At 48.3% G+C, this 27,061-nt stretch overlaps 1 protein-coding gene across 2 annotated transcripts in view; it reads left to right on the top strand.

Annotated features, from left to right (window-relative positions):
• Positions 1 to 26,016, top strand: part of PAX5 (paired box 5) — a 128,162-nt gene extending 102,146 nt beyond the window's left edge. For both annotated transcript variants that reach the window (XM_038124857.1, XM_038124858.1), the window contains 2 exons: positions 12,318 to 12,404; positions 19,777 to 26,016. In XM_038124857.1, the coding sequence (XP_037980785.1) occupies positions 12,318 to 12,404; positions 19,777 to 19,853 (164 nt within the window). In that variant the 3' untranslated portion in view covers positions 19,854 to 26,016. The remainder of the gene's footprint in view (positions 1 to 12,317; positions 12,405 to 19,776) is intronic.
• The last annotated feature ends 1,045 nt before the right edge of the window (positions 26,017 to 27,061 follow it).

Raw genomic sequence — 27,061 nt, 5'->3', positions numbered from 1 at the left:
GGTGTAGAACCAAAGCAGTGCAGTGGAAATTAAGTGAGAAATGATCTGTCTTCTGTCACTCAGGCATTCATTTGCATCGTCTCTGGTGTCAGAAAGAAGACCTGACATCATCTCTTCTGGGGATGTGTGTCTGTATTTCAAGCTCCCCACAATCACAGAGTGGGGAAGGCAGATCCTGCTCAGGTGCTAAAGCCCCAGTCCAGGGTAGAAGCCTGCAGTCCAGCTGAAAACCTGGTCTTGCCGAATAGCTGAGATGCTGAGATCTGTGTGGCTCAGCTTGCAGAGCTCACCCACAGAGGGGGTGAGCACAAGAGACTTTTCCATCTCTCAGTGATGCTGCCACCTTGGCAGAGAGGGCAGGACGTGGCCCTCTCCTGGAGCTGCCGTCCCAGTCCCAGGAGAGCCATGGCCAGTCCGTGAGGGGATCTGGCACAGTCACCAGGGACTGGGGCACCAGAGGAATGCCTGAGACCTGCTGATGTGGGAGGATGCTCCCTCAGGCATGCAGATGCTTTCCTGCTCATGTTCCCACACCTGCATTGGAATACAACTGAAGACAGCCTCCCTGTCAGCAGCACTGTGCATATATCAAGCTGCCAAAACGTTTAATTTCCAGGCTTTACAATATTTGTGTTCTACATCACTATGGCTCGTAACGTTACATCTTCTGCTATGAGGTAAATTACTGTGTAAGTCCTGGAGGTGGCCGCACATTGCAGTGTCATTATGAAGGCTGAAATTATAGAAAAGGCTCAAGTCAGGATGAAGCATGGAATGGAATGTTTTCACCTGAACCAACTGCAATATTTCTGCTGCCTAGCTGAGGTATTTTAATCCCACAATATACTTCTTGTGACCTTTTAGACCTTTGGAATGAAACCATATTGCGAAACTTACTTTCTCTGTGTCAGTTGTTTACCTTTCATCCCACCTGCAGTACCATGCTGGTAAGTCTGCAGTAAAGAAGGGGAAGTGGTGCCTGCCCTGGTGTGCTACGGGGTGCTTCTGCGCAGGTCAGGAGTGCGTAGGCACATAGGCGTGGAGCGGCGTTCTGTGTGGATGCATCCCCGGTGCTGCTCCTCTGCTCCCTGACCCTTGTCCACCCTGGGCCGCTTGTCCCTCTGTGGTTCTCATCTGCTGCACGTCCCTTGTCTGCTCTGTGACCCTCATCTACCCTGCCCCCTCGTGCACTCGATGCCCTGCGTTCTCTCTGTGCTGTTCATCCACCTTGTGCCACTCACCTGTACTCTGTACAGGGTGCAGGGGGCTTTGAGAGGGTTGCAGCCGCCCCACCGACCAGGCTTAGGGAGAGGCAGTCTGGGATGGGCAGCTGCAGCAACGGGACAGAACAGCAGTGTGTTCCCAGCCCCATATCTGGCAGCACTGGTACTGAGGCTCTGCACGTGGCCAAGTGTGGCTTGCTGATCTTGATATCACTGTTGGCAGTGCAGCTTCCTGCTGCTAGGTCCACCTGGGATCCCAAGAGTCTGCATGCCAGGGGCTGCTGGAGAGGCGAGATGACTCTACAGGGGCAGCTGAGAGGGAAGGGGCAAACCACTCATTGCAATTAATTGCAATGCCATCTTATATTCAATGAGTTGGGCAATTGTCCTCCAGTACAGAGAAATAAATCTCTCCTAATGCAGTTCCAATATGGTTGCTCTGTGGCACCACCTACCTTTGTTGTATTAAAGTTAAATACCTTTGTGTACAAAAGTTTAAAGTGCATAGCTAAAACCCATGTGCTTGCAGTAATTGCGGATGTAAATCTTTTTGTCATCCTGCAAAGACTAGGTGAGGTATTTCATAAATATGTCAGAAGCAGCATTAAAATTTTATGGCAGGCAGCACGGGTCGAGAATACTACAGTGACTTCTCAGCAAGGTACGTCCACCTTAACCCACAACTCATTAGTCATTGATGGGATTTCTGTGCCTCATAGCTTCTTGGAAATGCAGTAGTGTTACAAAAATCTGCATGTTACTGTTTTCTTACAATATGACAGCCCACTCAGAACTGTTAAAATTCTACGTCTTTGACCACTGTTGGCTAGTGTAAAAATAAAATAAGGGAGAAAGACTGGCCAAACTGTGTGATCACATAATTATATTCAAATTCATTAGAAGTTAATTTGCAGTCTTGATGGGACTGGGAACTTTGGAGAGATGCTCTCGGAATGTGAGAGAATGTTTATTCTCAACTGCGATAAACTTCTCCTTGGCTGATGTGCAGGAGTAATTAGCCAAAGCAGGGGCTAATTTCATTTTGAAATCACATGGGTGAAAATTTAGGAGATGGCTGCAGCTCAGCCACTCTCTGAAGGGTTAATCAATGACTGAAATGGGACAGACATGGACTGGGTGTGCTTCTGGTTAGTGTGAGTATATGAGGGGTCATAGATGATTATCAGTGATCTGTTGATCCACTCACAGGAGATTTGCCAGTGGATTTACAAGCCTGCATGTGTGAGGAGCATGCACATATCTGTGTGTCCATGTTGGCAGGTCTGGTTAGTGTGTGTGTATGTCTGTCCTTCTGTGTGGGGTGTGTTTCTCCATGTGCACCCTTGCTGCTGCAATCCCTGACATCCCAGGAAAAGAGAGCCTGGTCCCCTTGCCAATGGCTCTGTATGCAAAACCCCACCTGCTATAGGAGCAGACCCTGGGTTTTGCCCCCAGCATTTCTCCAGGTGGCATCCAGCTGGATTGCTGTGATAGTGTCTGTAGGTAAATGACCATGAAGTGTGTGGTTTTGTATATTTATTTATATAAATGTATATATTATAGCTTCTTGGGGAAAAAGAAAAGTGGGTCGTTTTTCATGTTTTTAGGAGAGAAAATAGTTCTTACAAACAAAAGTATTCCTCTGTTTGTTCAGATTTTTCTAAGGAGGATGTTGCAGATGCTCAGCAGCCAAAGCAGAGTCTGGCTTATACCACTGACCCCTGTAATTAACAAAAAGTTATTGCCATTTTTTCTGGCAGTTATTCCTACAGGCAGAATGCTGTCTAATTATTAATACAGATTAGTGGCACTACCTAGGATCCTGTGAATATCAATGTCTCAGGGCTGGCATGATGGTTGCAGCACATCACAGCTTCAGACACTGTCTTGGCTGAAGGTGGATGAAATATTTGGTGTAGTTTTGTCATGTTGTGTTGAAAGAACATGGCTAAAAGGTGTACTGCTCTAAGGACTCACTGTTTGTCAGGGTTTTTTTTAAAGATCAGCAAGTGAAGGTTTTGTCCTGTCTAAAAAAAGTTTTACTTGAAAGGCATTTGTGAGGGCTGTTCTTCTGCTGAAATCTATTATTTTAAATTCCATCATCGGAATAAAAAAGCCTGGGGGTGGGATATTAATTGTACAGAAAGCATTTCCACTTTTCCATTATAATGCTTTTTTCACTTCTTTCCTGTGAGAATAAATAGATTGCTTGATACAATGCCAGGTTCAATGAGAGCAGCTTCCCATTTTGATGCAGAGGACCTCAGATGTGTTGAAAAGCAGCTTCCTTTTTTTGAAACTACTCACTGAAGGGGTTTTGCAAAATAACATTTTTCAGCCCCCTTTGGAAACATTTCTTTTTATTAAAGGTTCTTCCCACCACGACCCAGTCTAGCCCAAGGACCCTGGGAGCTCAGGGGGCTTCCATCATGCGTCACTGTGCTCAGAGTGCAGACATGTCTGTTGGGGGTGGCGCATGCACTGCTTGCAGGAATGGGCGCAAGAGTGGCATCTGAAAGGGGTGTACTGGCCCCCCAGGCTGCCAGGTCCTTCTGGGGGATCTGGCTGCAGCCTCCATTGCCATATGTTGGATGTGTCATTCCATCTGGCATCGTTTCTGGTAACGCAATCTTGAGAAAATTCTCCAAGCTTGCCCTTCAAAGATTCATCTGTGAATCCCACCAGTGTGTCCTGGATGTTAGTTGGTTAGGACCCTGAGTATCTTCATTGAAACAAATTGGATGGGTCATGGAAGGCTTTTGCTAGTTACAGTGTATTTTTCTGCTCAGCTTCTTCCCGGAGTTGGGGGATGCTGTTTCGAAAGTACCTGCTTTGTTACAGTAGGAGTGTAGTTTGGTAATTTTGCCCCATTTTTTGGCACTTCTCTAGCATGTAGACTGCTTGGTCTAGAGCAGGCAAGTTGGCAGCCAAGTGTGCTTGGTCTGCAGAGCTGATCCAGTTCCTTCCTCCTGTGGGACTTCTGCACAAAGGGCAGGTGAGGGACCAGGAGAACACCTGGCAGATGACTGGTGGTTAGCCTGTGGCATGCCCTGGGTTGCTACTCCCCCAGGTTAAATGCAGCTGATATTTTTAGATCAGAACAATGTATATCTCTGATCCTGCTGTCTGCTAATGAATGTTGAAGTTAGAAAAAAATACAAGATTCAATCAAAACAGAAAACAACAATAAAAATTACTGTGGAATTTTATTCAAAGTACAGTTCTTTCTTCCTTCCTTTCAAAGGTATGGTTAGTTTACCACTGAGACTTTTGGCTAAGTTTTCTTTTTTTTTTAGTCTCACTGAACTCAATTTGAAAATTCAGTATTTCTCAGAATTTAAAAGGAAAATATTTGTTTGGAAAACAACCATTTAAAAAAAACAAACCCAAACCACAATCCATTACTCTCACTGAGGTATTTTGTCTGAGTTGCCAAAAATATATTTGTGATGTGAAATAACATTTTTTTCATGTGATGTGGAGTATCACCTGAAAGGTTTTTCCTAGCTCTCCTGTTCATGGGGAAAACTTCTAATAGAATGCCTCCTGTGAGCTTCAGAGGCAGCAGCTTCCCACATGGGACTGCAAACCTCATTCTCTCTCACCCTAAACCCCTGCAATGCCTTGATGTGGAAAGGAAAGTTTATGTTACTGAGGGAAAGCCATGCTGTTGTTCTCTGCTGAGAGCCAAGACCCTTTTCCTGCCCTTCAGGGTCCCCCACAGTTGTTTGTCCCTCTGGCTTTATGTGGGATGTTGCCTGAGCTGCTGGATCATGTCTCTGGGGTGGTGTTGGCCCAGAGTGACGAGAAGCTTCTGCTCTGACTTACATTCTCCAGCTCAGGCAGTGCCCTGTGGCCGGCAGAACTTTGACGTGATTTCCAGGCTGTATTTGGATAGCTGCTGCCTCACAGAGTCAGCCAGTGATGTGTGGGTGTGAACACATGGCTCAGTGCAGTGCTTATGCCTGCTCCTCATGCATTCAAGCATGTCTTTGCTTACCAGGGTAATGATTGTTATTGGAATTCGCTGAAGAAATTTATGATCCATGTGATTACTTCCTTAAAATAAAACAATAGAAAACAAATAGAAGTCATGAGAATGTTAATTTTAAAAAGTTACGGTAAGATCCCTCAGCAGAAGGGAAAGGCAGAGGCACCAGGAGTTTAGACATACAGGGAGAGGGGTTTGTCTGCAGGAAACCAGCCTAGGGACAAATACAGCAGATTTTTTTTTCACTTATCCCAAACCCCCAGAAGAAGTGTTGAAGATATTGCTGCTCTGGCCTAACTCTGCATTTTGTCCCCTGACCTTCTGTTCTTGTCTCTTAAGCAGTTGTGTTAATTGAAATTCTTTTCATTTCTTGCCAGTGGAATGGCTGAGTAACACACTGTCCTAAATGCAGAGCTTGATTAACAAAAAGGTCCAGCAGTGGACACTACTGGAGAAACCAGCGGCTGCAGCAGCTCTGGCTGGAGGGGTGGCATGGCTGCCTGGTCAGGGTCACTCTCCCTGTTGGTGGCAGCTGGGAGTCTGAGGCTCACAGAGGCACATGGCTGTGGCAGGGAGGAGGGTGCGTTGCATCCATCATGTTACATCACCTGCAGTTGCATAACCTGCGTTACTCGTAACCGTTACATGGATAACAAACATCTACCCCCATGTTCCTGATGGCTTCTCTGTGCCCCAAACGCTTGTGCAAAAACCTGGTGTCTGAGAAAACTCAGCAAAAAGTGTCCAAAACCTGTGTCTGTCCACACGTAGCTGGCTCTGTCTTGGTTTGAAAGACAGGTGTCTGCCAAGGAAGGCGAGAACCTCCCTTGGAATGGAAAATATTATCTCCTACCCTTCAACTTATTATGACTTTGATATGATGGGGCTGTCAGGCCCATAAGGGGAAAGGAATAACAGCTCTTTACTTAAACAAACAAACAAATAAATAAAACAAGGCAAACAAACAACAGCAGCAGCACAAACAAACAAACAAAGGCACAGACCCAGTCCCAGAAGCACAGATCCCAGTCCCAAGCATAGACCCAGTCCCAGCACAGTCCCAGTCCCAGTCCCAGCACAGTCCCAGCACAGTCCCAGTCCCAGTCCCAGCTCAGTCCCAGTCCCAGTCCCAGCACAGTCCCAGTCCCAGCACAGTCCCAGTCCCAGCACAGTCCCAGTCCCAGTCCCAGCACAGTCCCAGCACAGTCCCAGTCCCAGCTCAGTCCCAGTCCCAGCACAGTCCCAGCACAGTCCCAGTCCTAGTCCCAGTCCCAGTCCCAGCTCAGTCCCAGTCCCAGCACAGTCCCAGCACAGTCCTAGTCCCAGTCCCAGTCCCAGCACAGTCCCAGTCCCAGCTCAGTCTCAGTCCCAGCACAGTCCCGGTCCCAGTCCCAGTCCCAGTCCCAGCACAGTCCCAGTCCCAACACAGTCCCAGTCCCAGTCCCAGTCCCAGCACAGTCCCGGTCCCAGTCCCAGTCCCAGTCCCAGTCCCAGTCCCAGTCCCAGCACAGTCCCAGTCCCAGTCCCAGTCCCAGTCCCAGTCCCAGTCCCAGCCCCAGCACAGTCCCGGTCCCAGTCCCAGTCCCAGTCCCAGTCCCAGTCCCAGTCCCAGTCCCAGCACAGTCCCAGTCCCAGTCCCAGTCCCAGCTCAGTCCCAGTCCCAGCACAGTCCCGGTCCCAGCACAGTCCCAGTCCCAGTCCCAGTCCCAGTCCCAGTCCCAGTCCCAGTCCCAGTCCCAGCACAGTCCCAGTCCCAGTCCCAGCTCAGTCCCAGTCCCAGCCTCTCCCGGCCGCAGGCGCTTTGCCCTCGGGTGCAGTTCCGGGCGCAGCCAGCAGGGGCGCCGGTGGCTCGCGGCCGGGCGGGGGTGCTGTGGTTCCCCCGCGGCTGCAGGGGGCGCTGTGGCGGCAGCTCGGCCGCCTCTCCCTCACGCGGCGGTGGCGGGCGAGCCAGCGGCAGCAAGAGAAAGGGGGCTTCCAGAAAAGGGCTTCTAGAAAAGGGGATTCCACAAAAGGGGCTTCCAGAAAAGGGCTTCTAGAAAAGGGGATTCCACAAAAGGGGCTTCTAGAAAAGGGGCTTGCTTGGCAAATGCATGGGGAGCAGCCGGTCCTAGTGCCTCACTGGCTGGTGGAATGGACTGTAGCAGGAAGCTCAGGCTGGAACAGCAGGGGCGAGCATACGTGGGGTGGCAAAACTAAGTGTAGCAAAAACTCAAAGCTGTGCCAGGGGCTGTGGGGGTCTCAGCAGACACAGGGTGTTGGGTAGAGTGTAGCAAAAAGCCCAAAGCAGTGGCAGAAAAGAGCGGGAGTGGGCAGTGGCAGCCAGGCTCCAGCTCTGGGTTGGAGTCCCAGATTTTTCCCTGAGGCGCCTGAGCAAATGGGAAAGGTCGTTTCCAGTGTCAAAAAGGTCCAACTTCAATGACCGCTCCTATGAGCAAAGGTCTCCCGAAGGTAAGGAGAAGCAGTGAAGAACAGAACATGGCAGTGGTGGCAAATTCTCCCCACAGCAGCGGTCTGGCACCAAGACCATGACTGTCCCTCCTCTGATCCTGAGAGTGAGCGAGCTGAGGCCGAGCCCAGTCCCTCACCCCCCAGCCAAAACCTTGCAGTATCTGTGCACTTCCTAAGAGAAGGCCCCCCAGCTTAGAGACGGTAGCAAACTGCACCCTTCTCCCTCCTCTTCCTCCAAGACACATATTTTTTTTTTCTCTTATGTATCATAGTTATCATCTCTGAGGAAACAAATGGGAGAAAATTCCCTCAGAGAAGAAAAAAAAAGCAAAAATCTTAACCTCCAACATTCCTGTTGAGCTGTACGCTCTGGAGCTTCTGATTCATGAGGTCTTTTGAGTCTAAAGTGTTATACTTAGAAGTGGCATATGAAACACCTTTGCAGACTATTTGCTCAAATTCTGCATTTCAATCCAAAAGTACCATCAACTGGACAAAAACGTTTGACTAATCTGCCGCTTTCTGCTGGTGTTGTCACACAGTCCCGGGACTCATGACTGCTGTGCTTCGTCGGGCTGCAGCCAGGTACTCTTCATGTTGAATGATGTAGTGCAATGGCAGTGGTCAGGCTTTTTTCATCCTGTGAAGTTTCCACTCCTTGGCTGAGCATGGTCTCTGTCAGAGCTGGTCATGCTTTGACATCCTTCTGCCATTCTGCAGGGCAGGGAGTTTTCCTCTACCCTCCTGCCCCGTTCCCAGTGCTGGTACGTGGATGTGCCTGCAGCCGCAGTTCTCTAAAGCCACAGCAGTATGAGAAACATGGTGATATTTTTTTATTCATCTCTTCATTCCTGAGATTTTTACAGTCATGCTTTTCAGCCTCTCTGCAAATCAGAAAGAAAACTTTCAGGAAGCTTACCTTAAAATCAAGAGGACTGGTAAACATGAGCTGATGGTCCCCAGAGAAGAGGTTCTGCACAGTGGACGGCACTGTTTTGCAGCAGCAGAAGGTCCATCCACCACCATGAGATTGTCTCTGTCCCCCTGCCTCAGGGTGGAATGCATCTCCCAGGGCTTGCCACTGGCTTGTAGCAGCAGTGTTACTGGGAATCAGTCTTTGTTCTTTCCCCTCCTACCTCTACTTCTGGAGGGGTGATGGAACGGTCTGACCCCTTTTGGGCTAAAGCAGTACGTGGAGTGTAGAGTCAGGCTTGTGGCAAAGAGGTGAGCTAACTCTCACGGGAATCCTTTGTTTTGTGTCTTTGTGTTTCAGCGAGGTGAGAACTACGGAGCAGGAAGCTAACTATTTCCCATGAAGGAGGGATGTGCGTGATTCCCACCCTTTCCTCACGTTGCGGCAGTCAGTGTGCGCAGCATGCTGCGCGTGTGTGCATCCTTGGATGGCTGATCCGTGGTGTTTGTTTTTGCATGGGGCCAGGGCTGTCTGCTAAGAAGTGCTGTCAAGAAGTGTAGTTGATGGACGTTGGAATATCTGGTGAAATTTGTGAAGCAGTCATGCAATGTTCATTCATCTACCTTAGTTTCACTTAGGGCTGCACCATTTGTCTGCCCAAGTCTTGTGGTGGTAATAACAGGGCTTGAGATTTTCTCCCCCACTTCTCTTTTTCCCCTCCCTTCTTCCATGCTTCTATGTTTCTTTCCTCTCATTTTCCTTCTTTCCCTCCTTCTCTCTCTCTCTCTTTCTGTTCCCCCTCCCCCCTCCGGCAAGGCTGATGGATATGCAGAGTATGTTAAGAAGCGAGCAATACTGTCACTGAGCTGATGGTGCTCAGTGACTCCTCGGGCTTCTGGCTGGTCTGTACTGCAGGAGCTTGACACCCTGACCAGTGAGGCATAAAAAACAGAGAATTGGAAGCCTCAGCCTGACAGGCACTGGAGCATCCCCCAGAGAGGGTCCACGATGTGTGTCTGCGTGTGAGTGCGGGGAGGAGGGCAGTGGGGATGGTGGGGGAGGAGGGCAAGACAGGAGAGGATGAAACAATAAAATGTCAGCCCATTCCCACCCACAGCCCTGCTGCAGCCGTGATAAATGCTTGGAAAGTGCTGCTGCCCACTCCATGGCATGCACAGCATGAGCATGGAATGGACTGTGTCTGTGCAGCTCCAGGAGAATAGGAGAGGGGAGGGAGAGAGGGATGGAAGGAGGGAGGAAGGGATCGAGGGAAAGAAGGAGAATGCTGGGAGAGCTGAAAATGAGGTGTCGTGTCATCCGAGGGGAGAATGCTTACCCTTGGGATGAAGCTCTTGCAGGCATGAAACAGCTCATTGTGAGCTTTGTTTCAAGCCCGGGGTACTCCTGGTGCAGGAATGACAGGACAAGCTTTTCTGTGCACTCCGTGCAAACAGCCCACAACAGTGATCTACATCTGCTGCCCTGTCCACTCTGTCCCTGGGTCCATGCACTGCACAGCTCTCTGGAAGGATGTAGCAGCAACACTTGCTCCCATCTGCTTTTGTGTGTCGTGTCAGGCAGCACAGCTGTTTTGTGCAACTTAACCAGGGCTAAACCTTTGAAAATCTCACTTCCCTGTGGAAAGGAAGAAATGCATCCCCTGGGGAAGGTGGTGTGTGATAGCCTTCTTGTAGAACAGGCACACAGAGAATGAAAGGATTTCAGTGTGACACACATTGGTGGGAGAAGGTGACCATGACTTCAGGCCTGGGAAACATTGTGACTCTCACAAGTGAAGTTCCCACACAGACTGCTGCCTGTGTGCTTTGCAGGCTTGGGCAAGTACCAGAACAGGCTGGGCCAGAGACGAGCAGGATGCCCAGGAGCTGTAGAAGCAGGGAAAAATCAGGGAGGACTGTGGGACAACAGCCTCAATTGTGTTGATGCAGAGGCAGAAAGGACCTAAGAGAAGCTGCTGTGTCCTGCAGGAGAGAGATGGATCCCTGTCTGGTGGAAGGCAATGGGGATGCTCTTGCCACTGGCTGCAGTATGTTGAGCAGCTCCTAGCATCTCTTTGGGCATTGTCAACTTTGCCTTACTCTTTTAGAATGAGCACTCTGGCAGAGGTAACCTTTAGGCACTGAAGTCATCCATCAGCCATTGGGACAGGACCAGAGAAGAATTGTAGGCACTGTATACTTCCCTGTGAAGAAATGTTTGAAATAGCTTCATTTTTCTTGGCTCAGGGTGAAGTAAAGCCATTCCTTAGAGACAATAGGAAAACCCTACTCTGAGCTTGTGAAGAGTTGTTGGCACAGCAAGGTGTGCTAAGTGTGGAAGTGCTTGGTGCTGCATGCTTTGGACCTTCTCTCTATGGATGCTGTGCTGGGGAGAGACAGTAGGTTGCTCCTAGTAAGTGCCATGGGTCCAAAGGGCTGCAGAAAAGAGACAAGAAAGAGATGCTAACAGAGACTTCCCGTAGCAGACTAGTGTTAGGCTGGTCCTGCTGTCAGCACGCTCAGTCTGTTCATCTTGCGATGCGAGCAGAGAGGCAGCTTGTTTTCACTGACGCAGAATCACGTGGAGATCAAGCCATCCTGGACCTGACCCTATGTTTGGGTGACCAGAGCATCATCCCCTCTTCCCTGGCACCAGTGTGCCAGCAAACGGCCTAAACCACGGCCACTCACTGGCCAGGAGACCCAGATGTGGTTTCCAGGTCGCGTCTATAGATTGTATGGGACAGGGGTGCTGAGCCTGAGGTGCTCAGGACAAACTGTCAGGGGTCCATTGCCTAGCTGGGGTTATGGCAGCTCCTGGGTATGGGGTCATGGCTATGCCAGTGCCAAGGACCAAAGCATGCAAAGGTCATGGCAAGCATCTGCTGTGGCCTGTCAGCCCTCAAATCTTGCCTTAGGACACATACCCTTTCTCCTGCTGTGCTGTGCTTGTATATATTTACATGTGGGAGAGGGAGAAGGGAAGGAGGAACAAAGAGAGAGAGGAGGAAATCTGTAATTCAAGGAATATTTTCTAATGTAACAGCAGCAGTGTTGGCATTTGTGTGGTGGAGAGGCCAGGTCAGAGCCCCATGGTGCAAGGCTCTGTTCTGAAGAGCTTGCAGCTAAAGTAAGGAGCAGGTGACATGTGAAGAGAACAAACAGATGGGAAGAATGGGAGCTGATGTGGAGATAAATAGCTGTAATCTTTCAAGCCTTTTTTGTGCCTTTGTCTGGAGGGTTCAAATCTGTCTGAAAGTGAAGCAAACATCCCTCTCCTTGGGTTACAGTGTTGGAGAACTATCTGGGACCACGACAACTTTCCATGAAGGGTATCCAATATCTAGAAATTGTCTGGTTCATCTTCTCCTGCAGCAGAGACTGTATCTGGACAGCCCTGTCATTGTATTGCGCCTCTCACCTGAGTCCTGTAGGGCCGGAGAGGCAAAGGCCAGCCCCATCAGTGTCCCAGAGGCTTTTCCAACTCTTCTTATTTCCTTGCTCCTGCAGCAAGTTCAGGAGGCCTAGGTTGCAGCACAAAAAAGACACATAAAAGATGTTTGCACCCATTTACTTAATAATTTATTCCATATTCCCCTTCCTCAAGGCAGAGTGTCCACCAGTGCTCTTACTGTGGCTGTCAGTGGAGCAGAGCACACACTGGAGAGCTCCTTTACCTCAGAATGGTAACTGTCATCTCAAATCAAATGACCTTTTATTCTGTGTTTGTCTCTTTAACTTAGGGAGCGAGTTTTCTGGGAGCCCATACAGCCACCCACAATATTCAACATACAACGACTCCTGGAGGTTTCCCAACCCTGGACTCCTGGGTAAGTGTTCACCCCTGTCTTGAGAGATCAGTGCAAGGTGTGCAGTGTTTGTCCAGCCCTGGGGTGGGCAGCATGTGTGTCCCAGCTTGTCCTCAGTCATGTTTAGACCCAGAATGGGACTGCAGGTCCCCAGGGGGGTGCATAATTGCTCTTGGTTCACTTTGCCAACAAGAAGACCTGGCCCAAAAGTCTCATCTTCCTGCTTTGGATAAAAATCCTTCCAAAGACATAGGGTATTGCTGGAAAGCAGGGTCACCATGTTTTTTGAGGGTAAGGGACCCTGTTCAGACAAAACTTGTGGTGCCAGTTTGCTTCCAGCCAATTGTAAGCTCCACTGCTTCCTATGACATTGCTGCTTGCTTGTGCATGTGCTTTGCATTTCTCCCTGATCTCGTGTTGTGTTTGCTTCCCAGTTGTGTGTATGCCCACTCCATCTCTCCTCAGCAAGGGACCACTGGTACAGCCTCACTGATGCCAGCATGGTCCTTATGAGCAATGGGAGACAGAAGCCCTGTAACTCCTGCAGGATCATGGCCCTCATGTGAAGGATAAACATAATCCATTTTACACCCCGTCAAAAGCTGGCCCACTTTGACCTTATATACATGTAGCATGCAGTAATTAGAATTTTTCCCTGCATAATTTGCATGGATGAGGTAAGTAAAATACCAATTAATTGTCATCTCTCAACACAGGAGTAGCATGCCTTAGAGATTTCCAGATTTATGGATGACAGGGCTGTTATATGTGACCTCCAGCAGCGAAATAATTTTGAATTTTTGTCATACTTTTTTCATCCAGTTTCTTTGTTTTAAGTAATTGAGTCCCCATGTAATTGAACCACCCAGGCTGTATTCATCATGGTTCTTGTCCTTAAACAAATCCTTCGGGAGCAATAGACAGCCTCTGCCTCCCATGCCATGGTGCTGGTATAATGCTGTTATTTGCTGTGCCACATTTAAGGGTTTGTTAGTGCTTCCATCATAAATCAACAGACAGATCTTCAGCTAATATGGATGGGCGTAGCTGCACAAAGCCAGGGGAGTCCCTGTGCTTAAACCCACTGTTTCCATGGCCACAGCCAGTGGTGCTGGCAGAATTTTGGTTGAGCAGCATGGGGAAGATGCTTTTGCCAGGGGCAAGAGCACACACCATGCTTTTTTCATTTCTCATTTTGCAACTTCTTTTGAATCAGGAAAGCTGCTTCAGCAATGCTCTGCATCATAGATAGGCCTGGGAAGCCAGGTTTTGTGTAAAACAACAATAAAAAAACTTTTAAAAAATTGCCTTCTGAAGTGTTAAAGAAATTGGCATGATACTAAAAGTAAATGACAACCCAGCTCTCATCCTTCTCTTCTGCATGGAGACAGGGCTTCTGGAAAGGCTCCTGGTCTGTTTACTCTGTTCCTGCCTGTGGATATCCTCCTCCATTAGAAGGGTGTGCACTCTGTCTGGAGCTATCCCAAAGCCAGTCCTGAGCAGCCCACAGGCATGGGCAGGGGCCCTTCCATTCTGTCAGCAGTAGGTTGCAGCCACGGCCTGCTCACTCTTTATTTGGGGCAATGGACCTGTTCCAGCTCTGAGCATGCTGTCCACGGTGCTGGGCAAGGTGATGCCCTGTGATGCCCTGAAGATGCTGAAGATGGCTAGGTCTGGGTCAGCAGAAGACTTTATACGGAGGCTAGTCATGAGGCTACTGCTTGCTGCCAGAACCTTTCACCTGTGCCATATCCTTTTTTCATCCTCTTTTTCTCATTTCCTTTTTGGATCATGCATTTTGGGGGCAAATTCTGACTCATCTTTGACATATAAGCAGTTACGGGGATAGTGTGCTCCTTACAGCAAAGCTGGTTCTCTGGCTGGGGGGATTTCTTCAGCAGTATTGACGCAGCAGCATGCTGTGAACATGTGTTTAAATGAGGCAAGGGCAAAAAGAATCAGAGGCTATCACATTTTTCTGGAAACTGTAGCTTTCTTGAAATTGAAGTGTTTCATGCTATAATGTCAATGCTGATGTTTCTTTTTCTGTTGGAAAATGTAAAATACATAATCTTGGCTTCCTTATTTTTGTCCTCTTCAATATACTTTGTTTTGGCCCTTAAAAAAAAAAAAAAAAAAAAGAAATGTGAATTTTTGTTCTGCAGCAAGTCCTGAAGATGAACTTACCATTTCAGTTCAGTCTGGTCACAAAACTGGGAGCTGGGCGGGAGGGCTGGAGTTTTGTGGAGAGGGAATCCCCTGTCTGACCATGGGTAGGTCCAAGTACAGTGGTATGATCTGATCAAGAATGTGTCTGCAATCAACCAGAGTCTGTGGGTCAGATGTCTCTTGTGCCTCACCGAGATCCCTTTCAGCCACAGCTCTACTTGTGTCACTGGAAGCCTGATCCTACAATCCCTTCTCCCTAGTGCTTGCTAATCCTACTGGTAGTTTAGGGCCAGTAGGAGTCTGTGGCAGGGCCTTTAAACCTGCCTCAAGTCTCCCTGCACACCGAGAGGGTGCTGTGTGATGAGCCTGGGCACACGCAGTGGAGAATAGGTTAATTTGAGCTATATCCAGGATGCTTCCTCTCCTCTCAGGAGTATACGTGAGTGCATTTAGTAATTCTCTCTCGAGAACAAGCTCTGGCAGTATCGGCCTCAGAGCAGAAACCTTGACAAAATTAATCAGGACTGGTACATTGCCTGACACAGTTTGTTTTACAAAGTCCTGCTCCTTTCACTGAGATGAAAGTGTAATACTATAAGCACTTAGCAGCACCTACGTTCAATTAATTCCCTGTGCTGGCAAGTAAGAATTGCACCACAGCAATCACACAAGTCTGAGAACTGTGAAAGAGGAGCTAAAAGGAGAAATGCCATGATTTGCAAGTGGAGGAAAGGATGCTTGGATTGAAAAATTATATTTGGGGGAAAGTAAAAAGAGAGAGATGAAAACAGTGAGAAAGCTTTGGGTTTTAGTCCCCAGTCTTTGTTGTGTATGTGTGGAGCAGCAAGGAGGGGAGTGTGGTGGTGTCTTCAGGGGAAGGCAGAACCATATTCATGCAGACACTGGGAATTGGTTGTCTGCCCCCAGCAGAACACCAGCTACTCACCATTACCCTGCTGTCTCCTCTGCCCTCGCTTTGATGCTTCTCACCTCTGCACCACACACCAAGCCTCTTCTGCCCCAGCTGTTGTGAAACCAGTGCAGATGGGGGACTGTGCTCCCTCCTCTCTGGGGCAGTCCCAAATTCTGTGCCCCATGGCTCCTGGGGAAGAGCAGACAATCAAGCCATGGTCCTTTGGAATGGTCAACAGAAGCAGGGGCAGAAGTCAGCTGTCTGCTGCAGCTTTGCAGTGTCTTCATAGTCTTGCATCCTGCATTCACCCTGGGGGCACCCACACCTCTTTTGGTGTCAGAGACATGACCCGCTTTGCTGTGGGGAATGACTCAGTCCCACCTCAACCACAGCAAGAGTGAGTCCAGTCCCCAAGTTCCTGGAGGCATGTGCTGGGAAGAGGACATAAACCCTGGCCACCTGTGTGGTCTGGCTTAGTGGCTGAAGGAGGTATCTCCATCTCATAGCCAGACAAAGAGCTGAGGGAAGGAGCATCTTTTACCTTTCTTTTTCTTCCCATATTGTCCTGCACACGACCTGCAAGCAGTACAGTGCAGGATGCACTGAGTGCATGGAGGCACATGCACGAGTGCCTGAGAGGCAAACGTGCATGCCTAGGGCTCAGGCTGTTGGCACATACTGGTGCACACCAGCATGGGATCAGCTCAGCATGTGCATGCTAAGGACAGATAACAGCAACATTTTCTAATGAAGAAAAAAAGTCATTTTTTGTTGGCTTGTAGCATTTGTGTCAATCCTGCTCACTGTGGTTCTGTTAGATGCAGTGTCCCTGCTCTCACACAGATGTGATCCCTGTGCATGGGCTGGAAGGGTTTGGCTGCACCATCGCTGTGCCATGTCTGCCAGCTCTGGCAGGGCATCATGCAAGGGCAGGGCTTGCAGCCTCTCAGTTAGGATTAGATTCAATTCCTCTGTGGGATTCTGTGGAAAGATTAGAGAACAAGTAGGCACTAGAAATGACTGTGTCAAGAAATAAATTGATGGTAGTATGAATTAGAAAGGAAAAATGACAGAAGGATGGACTAGTCTGTTCTGGATGGGGGCATGGTGACAGGAAGAGTGAGTGATTTCATTTTTCACTTTAAATACAAGCTTATTTGATTGCACAACTGAAAGGCAAACTGGCAAAATCTAAGTTGAAAGAAATGTAAGGCCTTTGGAATGCATGGGAGAAATATTGGGCTTTTTGTAGCTGCATTGAGTCAGAACAGATGTAGAGGAAGAGGGAGTGTGAAAACAAAGGCTCTGACCCCCAAAAGACCCCTTTACCCCAAAACCTCAGAAAGCACTGCATTCAGCTCTGGTGGGACCCACACACTGCTCTGTGAGTCAGGGTGAAACTGTTTGGGCTGCTGGATCCCTCCTGTGTGTTTTTCTCCCCTTTGCCTGAGCTGAGCTGCCGTGGCTAGTGCTAGTGCTAGTGCTGATACCAGTGGGGACTGGGGTCTCTGATAACCACCATCGCTGAGCTCCTGTGCTGTGATGGGTGAGGACAGCAGTTCCACTCGGTTCTTCACTGGCCTGTGAGCTGTTTTACCTCAAGGGACTGCCTGCCATGATCCCCAGGGACGTCTGTGCAGCTGGATTGGCCATGAGGGGACATGGGCCAGCAAACTGGGCACCTTCAAGAGGTCAGCTCCCAAAGAACATCCTCAAAACCCCAGCTAGATATGGCATGTACATTTTAAGGTCTGATCAGCTGTTAATTTTTGCCTTTGCTCATTCAAGAGTGGCCAATTCAACCCAGGAAGTTTTCTCTGCTTTCAATGGCTTGAGTTTGGCTGGGATACGAAGTATACAGCATTTAATTTTAGGCTACCCGTGAGAATGGTTTTTACTGTCCTAGTGAGGCGTTCCAGTATTCTCCAGGAAATATAGCTTCTGAGGCTGGGGCTCCTTAACCTGATGTCAGTTACCTGGAAGAAGACTATCTGTCCAGCCCAGGATAGCAGTTGTGATGCCCTCAACAGATGACACAAGACTACACTTGTGTAAACATAAGTGGAATGATGACCTGCTGAAGGGATCTGCTTTAACACCATTGACTATGGCTTAAAATTTTTTACTTTTAGTAAATAAACCTAGGTCAGATTGGCTCCTGCCTAGGAGTTTGTATAAAGACATCTTTGCAAGTGTTTATCCTGGCCAGTGATTTCATGGACTCTCTTGAATTATTCTTGTGTACTGTAAAACTGTCTTTCTAGTCAGGTAGGACCACACTTCTGAAGATTGCTTTACTTTGTTTAAGCCCTTTGCAGTGGGTTTGTCTGATTTTGGATATCTAGGTCTGTAAGGATGCAACTGAGGACAACGCAGACCCACACGCTCCTGTTTTGTACAAGCTGTACTGCACAAGCTCCTGTTTTGCCACAGCACTGTGCAGGAGACACATTCCAGTAGCCAAAGTCCTCTGTTTCTGAGCCCTCAAGGTTCCAGAAGCAGTGTGCTGCATGCTGTGGTAGGATACTGATCATGATCAAGTTTTCTTCTCTGACCAACTGTGCTGAGCAGCACATTGCACATGTTGGGCAAGAGCAAATGCTGCCTGTGCTCTGTTTTTTGGATGCATCAGCTTGTGCTCCCTTGGAAATGAAAAGCTGGAGGCTGGTGATGAAACCTGAGCTGATCTCCTGATGTGGCACTCTGGACAAAAGCAGCCTAGAAGGACCAGCTGGGCTTGCCTGTCAGACTGAGCCTGTTGGACCCACAGCAGTGAGGTAGCCCTGCATTTTGCTAATGGTTAACAGCAACTTTCCCTGATTTTAGGGATTAGGGTAGCCTAAAATCCCTGTGTGATTTTTTCTCTGTGCCTGGGCTTTTGAACCAGCAGCCCTCAAGAAATCACGCAGGTAATTTTGGAGTGAACAGCAAAGTGTTCCTCGGGAGGCTGTACAGTAAGAGGAGACGGCAGGAGCTCTCCAGCCTCCCAGAGGGGCAGGCCTTTGGCTAAGCTCAGAGCATGGTACCAACAGCATCAGGCACGCCAGCTGGGTTCCCCTTCCAGCTCCAGAGGGTGTGCAGGGCCATGGTGGTAGAACAACGGGGGCACTGTTACACTCAGGCTATGCCTAAGGGGTGGGCAACCACTGGACTGCAGGAGCAGTGTTTGCTAGAGTCTGGGATGGGAAGTGAACAACCAAAAAATGCACCTTTGGCTTCACTGCCACTGATGCTTTCCTAAGGGGTCCGCAGTCCCCACTGAGGTGGTGGCATCACCTTTTCCTAGTGGGGCCAGCTCCTTCGTGTCACTGAAGCAGCAGAAGTCACTGCCTCTGTGGCAAGTTACATCCAGGGCTGTGAAGACCCTTCACACTGGCTGATAGACTGCTGTCCCATGTGTGTTGAAAGCAGGGAGCTTAGGATGGAAGGCAGTTCTCAGACAGGGCCACTCATGAAAACAAACCCTTTACTGCTCCAGAGCTGTTACTCGCATGGGCTCATGGTTGCTCATCCAAACCTCCCTGGTGGTCTCAGATGCATGTGGCTGAGTTCGAGTCCTTCCAGAGGGGTTCTTCCACACTGTGATGAGCATCACATCCCAGACATGTGAAACTGGTGACTTGCAGACCCAACTGCTAGCACCTTGAAGAGAGGAAACTCCCTTCTTAGGATGGATTGGAGTTGCTTTCATTGCAGGTGTGCTTGGAAGGTTTCTTATAACTGGTGCTGGCTGGACAGATTGGTATCTCTCTGGATATCAGTCAAAGACTCTTCCTCATTCAAACATTCAAAACATTCAAAACATTCAAACATTCAAAAATAGCTCAGGTTCCCGGTGATCCTTGGGTAATCATCCTATCCACCAGTGCTTAGTCCTGCAGGACAGAGAATTTTCACCAATATTTTTCAGGCCTTTTCTTGCTAAACAAGTGCTTTCATTGAAGTACTTTGGATGCTTTGGGGTTCAACCTTCTCCTTTTAAAAGGAGGGGGAAAAAGAAAAGAAATCAGAGTGTGGTGGTGTGTTTGGGTTGGAATATTTTGACTTTCTGTTCTGGAAAGTAATTCACTTCTTTTTGTGAAGTAAATGAAGTTGATGGTTTGAGTGAAGGAATGGAAGAAGGTATCGAATGGCAAGCAGCAATGCAGAGCAATGGTGGCCTCCTTCTCATGCATGAAGGCAATTTTCATTCTATTTACCCAGCCTTTACTGAAGCTTTGGCTGGAGTGCTCTCTGACACCCATTGTCAGAGCACTGCAAGCTGGCACCTCTCCACCTTTGTCTTCCTCACAGTGGTCTCATCCCTCACAGGCTCCCCCTACTACTACAGCGCCACAGCCCGTGGAGCAGCCGCGCCAGCTGCCGCCGCCGCCTATGACCGCCACTGACGCCGGAGCTCAGGGCGTCGGCACTGACAGCACGCACGTCTGGGACAACCGAGACAGTCATCTTGCTGCCACCATGCCAGCCACCCCAAAAGGGAAGGAGAAAGTACCTAGTAGGAACATGATGATTGAAATTTTGCTCTTAAAGCTTGTTGAACTGATTATTATTGTATTCTTAAATCTGGTTGGGTCCTGAATCAAACAGAGAAACAGGAGGAAGTGGTACTCCTGAAGCTCTGTGTGGTCAAAAATGTGTGGTAGCTTCATGTTCTTTGCAGCCGGCTGGCTACTGCTTTAATCGCCTGCGGGTGCCATGGCTGTATCTGGGGATAAGGAAGAGGTGTCAGCAGCTCCCCTTGGGGCAGCTCCCTCTTGCTGCACACTGAAACAGGCTGTGAGACTTAAGGCAATTTTCTTTTCTTCTTCTTCTTCTTCTTCTTCTTCTTCTTATTTTCTTTTTCTTTTTTTTCTTTTTTTCTTTTTTTTTTTTGTGTGTGTGTGGCAAAGAAAAAATCAGTCTGCTCAACTTTACGCAAGCACACCACTGTAAATATTTGCTTGTTTGTATTACTGTAAGAGTAGCTTAAGCATAAACAGCAACACTGTACAAGTATGAAGTCAAAACACATCCAAAAGTGTGTTTTGAAACTGGTGCACTGATTCAAAGAACTCAGTAAGCTTTAAGCAACTTTGAACCAGGTTAACACTCATTGTGGCTGTATTTTGGGCTGATGTTGTTTCTATATAGAGCATCCTATTTGACAGTTGTGTGTGATCATGCTATATGCTGGTATCAAACACATGGGCAACTGAAAGACATAGGCAATTTTGTGATATTTTACCGCTTAATATTCATTTATGTTCATTTGTCATCATACTAAACACTGGAACAGATTCACTGGTTTCGAGTTAAGCAGCATCCAGGAAGGAATTCCTAAATAACAGTTGACACCTTACATCTATCTCTACAGATTGTGTGCTAAATCCCAGTCATGAAAACCCGAGAGGAAGGCAGAGAAATACTGTGGTTATGATTTTTGTTAAGTGCTTATATTGAGTGGGGGGTACCAGGCATGAGGGCAGCTGCACTCATTTTCCAAGCCAAGCTAAAAGGGAAATTACTTGTTTCAGGGGGTCTGTACATTTCTGTGAAGGCATTGCAGATTCCAGCACTGTAGTCCAGACATGCCTGAGGGGAATTTTTCCCTGCTAATTCTGTGTTTCTTCCCTCCTACTCGAATAGGAAGCACTAATAGTCACACGTTTCAATATGCACCTTGTGGGGAGCTAAATTAAGAGAGCAGAGCAGCTACGAATGACCACTAAGCAGCCACACCAATCACTGCCTCTCCATGGAGCCAGGAGAACTGCTGATCTCTCCCTGAAGCTTCCCCCTAGCCCAGACCAAGGCATAGACAACCTCAGCCACATAAGGATGATGGGCATGACCCCATCCCTTCCCTCCTGAGGGCAATGGAGAAGCTCCCTGGTCCTGTTGAGATGAAGACCTGGCTGTAGCCTCCTTACTCCCGACCCAACCATCCTCATCCACCCAGAGCTGCCTGGGCTCTTCTGTTGGTGCTTGCCTGCAGAAGAAAGGCTTTTGGTGGCAAACTTGAGATGCACTCCTGTGGAGGAACATTCAAGCAGGTATTCACCAGGTTCCAGCTGTACAAACCTTTCTCTGGCAGCTCCTGAGTTAACACTATTCTCTCTCTTCCCTTCCCACCTCATCACTTGTGCTGCATATCTGGTATCTGTAGTGGCCACTGATCTGCTGAGAAATTCCCTCTCCCACTCCAGTGGCATCTTCTCATCGTATGGAAATGCAGCTATCACTTCCACGTTTCCAGGGCAGATGTGTTCCAATCCTCAGCAAGGAGACATCCAGGTCCCACCAGCTCAGTGACATTCCAGCATGATTTCACAGACCCCATCAGGGATTTTAGCCAGACTCTTTTAAACTAACCCAGAAATAAGTTTTGTGATAAACTTATCAGTGAAATGAGTGCCACTTTTATTCTTTCAGCAATTAATTACTGATACACACCTGTTTTTAACAAAAGACAAATAACAGTATGGAAAATTTATACAAGGAATCTTCTGGAGCCCTGCTTTGGGTTCATAACTCTCTGCATTCCCCATGATTGCTTTCACTCCTTGGACAATACTGGAAAGGGCACTTCTGTCCCTGGGACCCTGGGCAGGACCCTTGCCAAGGGGTGTGCATTGTCTCCACTCTAAGCACATGCACCTTCTCTGGGAGCTCAGGAAGGGATGTGTCTGTCCTGTGCCTTTGCTGAAGAGATGAGAAACAAGGGCTTGACCACCAGTGCAGGTGATATATCTGGAACAGAGGTGTGCTGAGTTACACTGGCTGTTGGGACACCATCAGGCTTGGCTAAAACAAGTGTGTGTGCTCAGTAAGGGAAATGCAGCTCATTGGCACTGGGTCCTTCACCCACTCTGCCTGCTCTCCTGCAACCACATTACTTTTACTTGTTTCCTCAGCAGCATGAATTCTGTGACATACATTAATTCAGATAATGTTGAGAAGACCAAATGAGATTTCAGCAGATGTTACATCATACTAATGCCAGAAGTGCTTGTAGTTGGGCTGGGAACTTAGGAAAGACATGACAGGTGTGTTTCCTCCAGATGATGGATGGGTGAATGCCACTGGCTGAAGTGACCCAAAGTGCTCAGGCCTGACTGGTCTCAAGGCTTTCATCAGGGCAGCCCTTGGCCTGCCAGGCAGGGTGGTGGGCTCCATCCCAGGTGCTCTGGATGCACAGGCAGCTACTGAGGGGAAACCCAAAACTCCCACCCTTGCACATGTGAAGCAGGGACTTGTGCCTGACCCATCTCCCAAAACATGGCAGCCACGGCTCACTCACATCTGCTGGGACATCTTTCTGTCATGAACAGCCAGTATGAGTTAGGCCATGGAGTATTCACGCCATGCTGCTGGAAATGGCACTTCTTGACAGTACTTTCTGGCTTTGGGAATATTTCACTTGAGATTTACAGACAGCTTTCCTCAGAAAGACTTTCTGTCCAGAGTCTTCATTGTGGGAATCCTCCGCCTTGGGGAACATCTTTGAAAGGTACTATTGGTAGAAGGTGGTCATCTGGGGAGGACAGAGGATTGCCTGTCTCCATCCATCCTCTCTGGCCTCAGTATTTTGTGAGTGAGGGGCTACTGGGTGAGGTGGAGATGGGAAGCAAATGACCCTTAAGGGCTGCAAGGAGGGGAGAGAGCCAGTCCAGTTCTGGGGTCTGGGGTGCCCTGCTAATCCTTTACTTCAGTGCCCTGCAGAGCAGTGAATCATTACTAAACCCTTGCAGAAAACAACCCCATGAAGTGCCTTCAGGCAGTTTCAGCACTGAACTCCATTCTAGGCTTGGTTAGGTGGAGGGTTTTCCAGTACTTGACACTCCAGCAATAATTTGATCAAATACATTGCTGACACAGGCTAAGAAATTAAATCTGAGAGGTGAAGAGGAAAAATGCTGCTGTAAGACTAAATCATTGGAGGCCAGAATCAGGATTGCATGAATGAGGGGAATTCTGACTTGTTGAGGAAACCTTCAGTTAAATGCTCTCAGACTGTGACCATAAAGGAGACACAAAATGTTGAGGACACTGAGTTTGTTTATCATCTATGTCTGAAGGTTCAGTTATGGTGATATTATTGTTAGGCATCTCTACTGACTGCAGAGCTCTGGATGTCTCAGGACTGGATCAACAGATCAAAAGTTTTCTTTGATCAATGTTGCAGTAGAGAAACAGTCGGGGCTCTGGTGTCTTGGGACCAGAGAGTGACTGCTCATTCCAAGATGTCTAAGAAGTTCTCTGATTGGACTGGCAGGAGGCACGACAACATCAGTGCTTGAGGCACTTGGGAAGGAGATGGTGAGGAAAGAAACAGCACCGGCGTACATGGAGCTCACAATCTGTCACCCCTCCTTGACCCCCTGTGACTGAGTCCTCTTGGTGCCGTAGTGAGGGCAGTGCGATGGGAGAGAGCAGCATGGGGGGTGAGGGAGGTGTGATGGCCTCACTGTGCCAGGTCTTAGCAGTTACCGGATGTTGATAAATGCTTTGCCATGCTGGTCTTAGCTAATGGGGTTATATTCCTGCTTTTCTTTTTCTTTAATTTATGTATTTTACACATCATTCAGTATGAAGGAGAGAGGAAGCCATGCAATGGTCTTGCTTATTTCCAGGCGCGGGTACCCATAGCTTCCAGAGCTGTGGCCTGTAGCAGAGTCGACTTGTGTAGCTGTCACTGGCTCCAACACAGCTCTGACCAGGTGTCCTTCCCGGTGCCATGCTCTTCTCTGCATGCACGTGCCACTGGGAAGCATGAGGCCCAAGAGGTAGCAGAGCACTAGGCTGACCCACCCCATGACTCTGTCCCAGCAAATTCTGGAAAAAACTGGTTTTTCTTCTGGATTCATTGATGAAATGTTAGATGACCAGCAGCTCTTGGCTAACGTGCCCTGAGGTCTTGCTAAGTGTGTAAGTGATGGTCACATGTGGGTGTTGTTAGGCAGAGCTGGGCCGGGCAGCCTGCACTGACAGAGGCACTAGGCACACCTTCCTAGCTGCAGCCAGCTGCCCTCCACTCTGGAGGCAGAGTGCTCAGCAGCAGCACAAGGCTGGGGATTCCAGCTAGGAAGCCCTGTAGTTTCTCAGATCTGCTCTTGTCACAGGTACATGTTACCGCAGTATGACAAGCAAAAGGATCTGAAAGGATCAAAACCAATTAGTGCTTTTTTTTTGGTTGAGCTAATGAGACTTGACATGCAAATGCTGAGTGAAAAGCATGTCAAAGTGGTGCCCAGATTGCTCACCTCGGCATCACAGCTGGCACAGGTGTCAGCTCCAGCAGTGGCCTCACTCAGTCCCGTGAAAGGCTCACAGAAGGCAGGAGCTCCATGGTGGGAGCCAGACTGAAAGGACTGAGCTGGACATAGCTGCAGCACTGCTGGGTGAGCAGGCATGCATGTAGGGATTTCTGTCTACACACCTGTATGTGTAGGCACACTTGAGTATCTCAGAAGCTTGCAGGGGTTGTGGAGAGGTGGATCCTACTCCAGCATCAGCCCCAGACACCACCCAGCCAGACCCCTGTGTCCAAGGTTTCTGGCTCTGCCTTGTCTATATGAGGTGGGGAAAATGGCCCGTGGGCATTTAGACCTGCCTTTCCATTTGCTCAGCCTCCTGTGGGAAAAAAATCTTGTCCTGGTTTTTCACTTTCTGTAGTGGCCTTCGTACATTTCGAAATTACAGAAACTCATTTCATTGCAAATGGAATTCCTTTCCAAGAAAAAAAGGACAAACTTTTTTTTCTTACAGACAAACAACTATGTATTAGGGACTTCTAGCATCAAAGAAATACATATATATTGTATCCACCAAAGTCTGCAATGCCTGCATTGAACCTTACTTCTTTGAAAAGAGAGGAAAAAGAAAGAGAGGGAGAAAAAGAAATGCCTCCTCACCTTGAGAAGTACATACAAACAAAAAATAACTTACAAAAAAAATCCTAAAAATAACTGTTGAATTGCCTTTGAAAGTAGGGGATAACATCTGTTGCAAAACAGATGAAAAAATGCTTCTTAAAATGTGTATGTTTTGTATTCTTTTTTTCTAGTAGGAAAAGAACAAACTTGAAATCTTGGTGTTTTTTCCTTAGTGCTGTGTGTTGCTTTTGTGTGTTATAATATTTGAATGTAATTACAGCGGTGCCAATTTGCCAAAGACGTCGAACATTATTTTGGGGATTTTGTTTTGGGTTTTGTTTTGGGTAGCGGAAAGGGAGGTGGGCTGGGGACCAGGGGTGCTAAGGCATGGGTCGAAAAGGAGGGGCCATTTGAAGGGGTTTTTTTTCTTCCTTTTTTTTTTTTAATTCTTTTTCCTGTCAATACTGGAATTTGTGATTTTATTCTAAGTTAAATGGTTGACTGCAACACTTTTTATTTTTAGATTAGTTGAAGAAACATGCAATAAGATTGGCGTAGTTCAATATCTGTGTGTCTTTTCATGAGAGTGACTGTTACTTGTGGACATTTGGTTTTATGTAACCTTTATGTGAGATAATTATTTGTAAATATTTACCATAATTTTATTGGTTCCTAAAATAAAAGTAATTTTTTTAAGTTCAAAATGCCTGATTTCTCTCTTGTCCTCACCTTGTGTCCTGTCTTTCTAGGGAAAAAATCCACCAGGTAGTTGCAGTTGAAGTGGGACACTGAAGGCCTTCAGGAAAAAGCACCCATTAGCCAGGGTCAGTCACTGCAGCCCGGTGTCACCAAACACCCTCCCCAGTGCAGCATGGTCGGACCCAGCAAGGTGCTCCATGCTGTGGCAGAGCCCAGGCCACCAAAAAGTGATGAGATCAGTGTTGGTGAAGCGTGTCAGGCTCTCAAGTGTCAGGGTCCTGAGGACTGATTGTTCTCCCCATGAGCAGCACCCTCCAGGACAGCCCTAGGTGCAAGGTGGAACGGTGTGCTGGGGACTGGAGTCAGGTACTGTTCAGAACAGCTTGAAGGCATCTCTCCTGTCTGCAGACCACAGTGTTTTGGCTGAGGCCTTCCCTGCTTTGGAGCAGGGCTCTGTTGTATTGCGCTGCTGCCCAGCCGTTCCTCTGTGGGCAGGGCGTCCTCTGGCTGCTGAGGGAAAGGGGCTCCGAGGCATGGGGATTTTTACCCCAGCAGCCTTTTCGTTCCAAGCCAAAATCTCTTGTAGACTGTAGGACAGATGGGAAGGCCTCAGCCTCTGCCCGTGTAACTGCTGGCCACCAGAAGAGACAGGGTTGCACTGGGCTCTGGAGGGTGGGAGAAGTCTCCCTGCCCCTGCCCAAGGGACATATTCCACCAGACCATGTTGGTCAAAGTCCCAACAGACCCATGTAATTGACAAAAAGGGAATGACAGTGAAGGTGTCCAGAACTTTCACCCTCACACTTCCTGAATTCCTAATGATTTACTGATGATGTGTGTACCCCATTTAGCTGGGATGGAGTTAATCACCTTCATAGCAGCTGTATGGTGCTACTTCATAGTCAGGTGCCATGCTCGGGATTTGTGGCTGAAGCAGGGTTGGTAACGCACCCACAATTGGCTCTCACTGAGCAAACCAGCACAGTATCAAGGGTCACAGAGTTGCCTTGCGCGGGAAAGAAGGTGGTAGAGGGGCAGCT

Source organism: Motacilla alba, chromosome Z, assembly GCF_015832195.1.
Source record: "Motacilla alba alba isolate MOTALB_02 chromosome Z, Motacilla_alba_V1.0_pri, whole genome shotgun sequence".
NCBI classification, from domain to species: Eukaryota; Metazoa; Chordata; class Aves; order Passeriformes; family Motacillidae; genus Motacilla; species Motacilla alba.
Note: the sequence above shows the minus strand (reverse complement) of the source record. Positions and strands in the feature narration are given on the sequence as shown.